The sequence below is a fragment of the Lycium barbarum genome, chromosome 4 (assembly GCF_019175385.1).
Source record: "Lycium barbarum isolate Lr01 chromosome 4, ASM1917538v2, whole genome shotgun sequence".
Lineage (NCBI taxonomy): Eukaryota > Viridiplantae > Streptophyta > Magnoliopsida > Solanales > Solanaceae > Lycium > Lycium barbarum.
Window position 1 is genome coordinate 91691090 of NC_083340.1, and position 4594 is coordinate 91695683.

General features: G+C 36.0%; 1 protein-coding gene across 1 annotated transcript; it reads right to left on the reverse strand.

The window, feature by feature from the left end:
• Nucleotides 1-2390: 2390 nt before the first annotated feature.
• On the reverse strand, nt 2391-4286 carry LOC132638474 (glucan endo-1,3-beta-glucosidase 8-like). The gene is made up of 2 exons (XM_060355337.1): nt 3842-4286; nt 2391-3735 (listed from the first exon to the last, which is right to left on the reverse strand). Exons 1-2 carry the CDS (start codon nt 4177-4179, stop codon nt 2550-2552), a joined length of 1524 nt encoding a protein of 507 aa, XP_060211320.1. The 5' UTR covers nt 4180-4286; the 3' UTR covers nt 2391-2549.
• Between the last annotated feature and the right edge of the window lie 308 nt (nt 4287-4594).

The following is a 4594-nucleotide window of genomic DNA, read 5'->3' on the forward strand; positions in this document are numbered from 1 at the left end:
ACCGTTGAGGCATTTCTTGGGTTTTCAGGATGAGTTGTCGGTTGTTCCGCAGACTGGACTTTATTTCTATCTAACTTTTCTGCCTTTATCTTTCGGATAGTATTTGTAGTATTCAGACTTGTATTACAGATTTTGTAGCTCTTGTACTTATGACTTCAAAGTTTTAGGGAGATATATGACTTAGGCATATTTATATTATGAGTAATGAGACTTGTTATTGACTTATGGTTTGTTTCCTTTAATTCCGCTTTAAAAATATGTTAGAAAGACTTTAGCTACGGGTTTTGGGTAGGTGCCCTCATGACATATTGGGATGTTGGGTCATGACATATATGCAAGCTTACAAACCTTGTGTGTGAGCCTTAGTTGTATCGATGTGATGCTGTAGTGTCGAACAACATTGGAGTTGGTTCTAAGGGGGATGTTTTGGACATAGGACCTAAGCCAAAGGGGATGGATGTCATCAAGAGTTGTAGAAGAGTGCAGAAGCTGATCAATGGCTCATGAAGACATGTGAAACTGTTATGTTTTTGTCATCATCAAAAAGGATATTGTTGAGATGTTGTTGTCTCAATAAAAGTTCTAAGCTTAAATTGATGTTTTGATGATTGAAAAACTATGTATCTAAAGACAATTAATTTGAAGTGAGTTACAAGGAAGAAATTGAAGAACTAGAAGTACATAAAGATCTCCAAAGGAACTAGGAAGTAGTAGCAATAGAAGAAGGACTGCTCAAAGGAATTGGTCCTTAGAAGAAACATTGGAAACTATCAATGGAAAGTTACTTCGTGGCAAGTAGTAGAATTGGAATTATTGACACATTCCTATACGAAGAAAGGGTAGATTTCAAGTTATGAAATTATGACCATAAACATAATACATGAAATTAGCAGTTCAGTAGGAGAAGGAGAAGTCGTACGTGCAAATATGGGAAGAAGGAAATCAATGTCAAACAAGTATTGGTTTTCAGACACATTATGAAACCAATAATTGAATGGATTCGGAAAAAAGAAGGTGGTAATCCCTCCTATATGAAGGCACGCCAAGAAGTTCTGGAGCTTAACCACAAATATCAAATGAGGGAAATCAAGAGTGAGTTAAGACTCAACACCTAAGTCTCCAGAGAGCCAACTACACACCAACAAAGAACCTGTGCTATGAAGGTTTATCATTCATTTCTTGTGTCGTATTAGTTACGATCTAGTTTTGGTTCCATCTATCTAGTTGTGGTTACATCTATTTATTTTCTTACTTGATTATAGTAGGCTACATTGAGTTGTAAGGGACTTCGTGGACTAGGTAGACTCATTGAAGAGAAGAGTTAAGAGGGTAGATGCGGAATTGTTTGGAACAGTTCCTTAGGTGTTACAAGGGTGGTTGTAAACCTTAAATTTGTGAAGCTCAAGCTTAGTGGAGTTAGGAAAAATTCCAACAGCGGAAGGTCGTGGTATTTCCTCCCTTGAGCAAGAGCATTTTCACGCTAAAAATACTTGTGTTGATTTACATTCCGCAATTTACCTTCTTGCATAGTTTCTCAAAGAATTTGGACTTTTAGTTCTTAGGTCATAGCCTGAAATAACAACAATTAATATTATATTTGATATAAAAATGTATTATGTAAATGGAGAATTTAAATGTCAATGGAAATGTAAATATTGCGTAGAGCAAGAGGCGAGAGTGTCACTGATTCAAAGTTGAAGGGGAATTTGATTGTTAGAGTAAAGTTGAGGGGTGCAATAAATTATTTTCACCCTACATTTATTATGTATTAACTAAGAAAACAAGTGTTAAACTCAACCCCCCACCCACACACCCAAATAATTGATATTTCACTGAGTAAACCCTTTTTTCTTCGATCTTTAAAAGAAAATATGTTAATGAACAAAAATACAGTCCAATTCTAAAAACTATATATTGTGATTTAATCCGTTTATAATTAATTTTTGTATTCATATAAATCAAAATTTTAGTCACTTCTGTCTAAACTAAATTAATAAAAATATAATTTATGAAATTACTAATTTATTGCACGGAGCGTTGAAATGTTATTAAATATAAAGAATAACTACATGTTATATGGGAACTAAAGGAGATAATAGGGAAGAAAAGTTAAAATTATTTCTTTCCCAACTGAAATTGTTTTTATTTTGGGTTTGCAGTTGCATACTAAGCAAACGAATTAGAGAATGCATTTTGTCTAACTTTTCATAGATTTTTGTTAGAATTTTTCTTCCTCTAAGCCACCTCCAAAAGAGTCTGAAATCGAAAAAAACATCATAATATCCACCGCATCAGATAGAGGTTTATGAATATTTAATAATCAAGTGGTATAGCATGTATTTTGTATAAACTTGACATATATACTACATGCAATAAAAACATGATCGACGTGCTTGCAAATATAATGGAGCTCAAGTAACGTCCTTCTGATCCGCACATTTTATTTCAAACGAGATTACATTTAAATATTCGACTCTCCACAAAAACAAGAATCCTAAAGGGTATGAAAGGAAGAATCACAAATTATTAAATAACAATATATGATTCATCTACATGAAAAATAGAGAAACAAGAAACAGGACTCCCAAAGAAGCAAAGGCCAAAGAGTTTTTAGATGAAGGAGAAGCAGATGATGAGGAAGGAGCCTTGGCATCTGAAGATGATGAGTGATCCGAAGAAGGCAGAGGGGAAGGAGAAGTTGAAAGAGCAGTAAGTGTCTTGAAGCCAATGGTGAAGTTGCAAGTTCCTTGAGATGGATCGTTTGTGGTTATTGTTGCCTTTCCTTCAAAATCACAGCTCTCATCTTTTTGTTGCTGGGATTGGAAATAGGCATTCACTGCATATGAAGCCTTGGCAGCGTCACTAAGGTCTTGGCAAGATGATCCATTAGTAAGGGGTGTACAATCTGCACGGTCACAAGCATATGACATAAGGGCTGTAAAATTCTTAACATCTGGCTTTATCACGCACCATTTTTTGGGGAGTTTCTCCACATTTGGTACAGACGCAAGAGTCTTGTTCTTCCCATTAAGATCTAGAGGGAACTTTGGTGTGCCGTCATCATAGTAGAGTCCCCAATGTGTCTCAAAGTTTCCTGGGAGTGTGCTCTTCCTATCTTCATCAAATAAGGCAAATATGTAGGCCTCAATGTAGCCAGGGCGACGTGGGCTACCCTTTCCTTTGGAAAGATATGATACAAATCCTTTGTAAAACTTTTCAGCTAATGTCACATTGGCATAAGGGTTTCCATCTGTAGGCCATCCCATTTCTCCCACCGTAATAGTCATGTTGCTATACCCTGCTCCAGCTAGAGCAGCTGCACAAGTGTCAAGATTGGCATCAAAGCAATTGGTGTATTCAACACCATCTTTGTCCTTAAGAGGATTGCTCACACCATCAAAGAAGGCGTAATCGAAGGGGAAGGCACCATTTCCATAGAAAAGACTAAGAAAAGGATAAATGTTGACCATGAAAGGAGCATTGTTCTTGTCCAAGACCTTAAGAATGTAGTTAAGTGGATCGACGATGTCAGCACGGAAAAATCCGGCAGAAGGAACAGGATTCCAGCTTGGTGACAAGTAAACGTCTGCATTTAGAGGTACAGTTGCTTTAGTGGTATCACCAAGTCCAGCATCATTCAATGCATTTTGGATGTTCTCTAATGCTGGCCCTGTCACATTTGTCAGCGTGTCCTTATAATCTCTCAAGAATGGCTCATTACCAACACCTACAAGTCTGCACCAATAAATAACAAAATATAACTTGTACATAATTTATGAATCGTGTTATATTGTATATAAGAACATATGACAAACATATAAAGTTAAAAAGAAACACTTACGTGATATTAACACCTTTAGGAGACTTTGGCTCATAACGAGTGACATTTTCTTTTACCCATTTCTTTGCTATATCAGGATTGACCAAATCCTTGAGGAGTTGATTAGAGATGCCAACCATGACCTCAATTCCTGTTCCAGCCAAGGCATTTAATATGGTCTCATCATTATTGAAAAGCTTCACTTTTTTAATGCCATTTTCTTGCAACATTTTGACCACATCTTTAGGAGGCAACTTGTGGGAGGAGATGTCACCCCAGTTCACCCCAAGGCCTTCTACATTATTCCCTAGAAAAAACAAGAATGTTACTAGGAAAACATTCACCAAAAGCTTTCCCATATTTTTTTTTTTTGGTTTTTTTTTTTTTTTGGTTTTCCTGCTAGCAGGAGGAAAGGGGGATACCAGGTAAGACAAACTTTAATATTTAGAAACCTGCCAATGCTAACAAAAAAGATGGATCTGAATTTATAGGGGAAGAAAGAGAGCATAAGAAATTAATGGGAAATTTCTTGAACCAGTCATTACATGTGAGGCCAAATGATGTCGAAGAAAAGGGAATGGCTTGGCTCATAATTCGGACAATTTGAAAAAATAAGAACAAAAATAAACATAACGATGACAATGTTAGTCAGTGTTTTTTAGATAAAATACGAAATGAAATGGTGTTTTGGTGTGCTACTCCTATGAATAGTTCCCTTTTTCTATTAAATTAGCCAACAAATCATTAAATAGTACTCCTTTCTTTCATAATAAG

Excerpts from the sequence above, each read along its gene's own strand:
- LOC132638474 (XM_060355337.1), bottom strand. The coding sequence starts at position 4,179 with ATGGGAAAGCTTTTGGTGAATGTTTTCCTAGTAACATTCTTGTTTTTT. Across the intron at positions 3,736-3,841 it reads CCTAAAGGTGTTAATATCAC|ACTTGTAGGTGTTGGTAATG; the intron begins GTAAGTGTTTCT and ends TTATTGGTGCAG.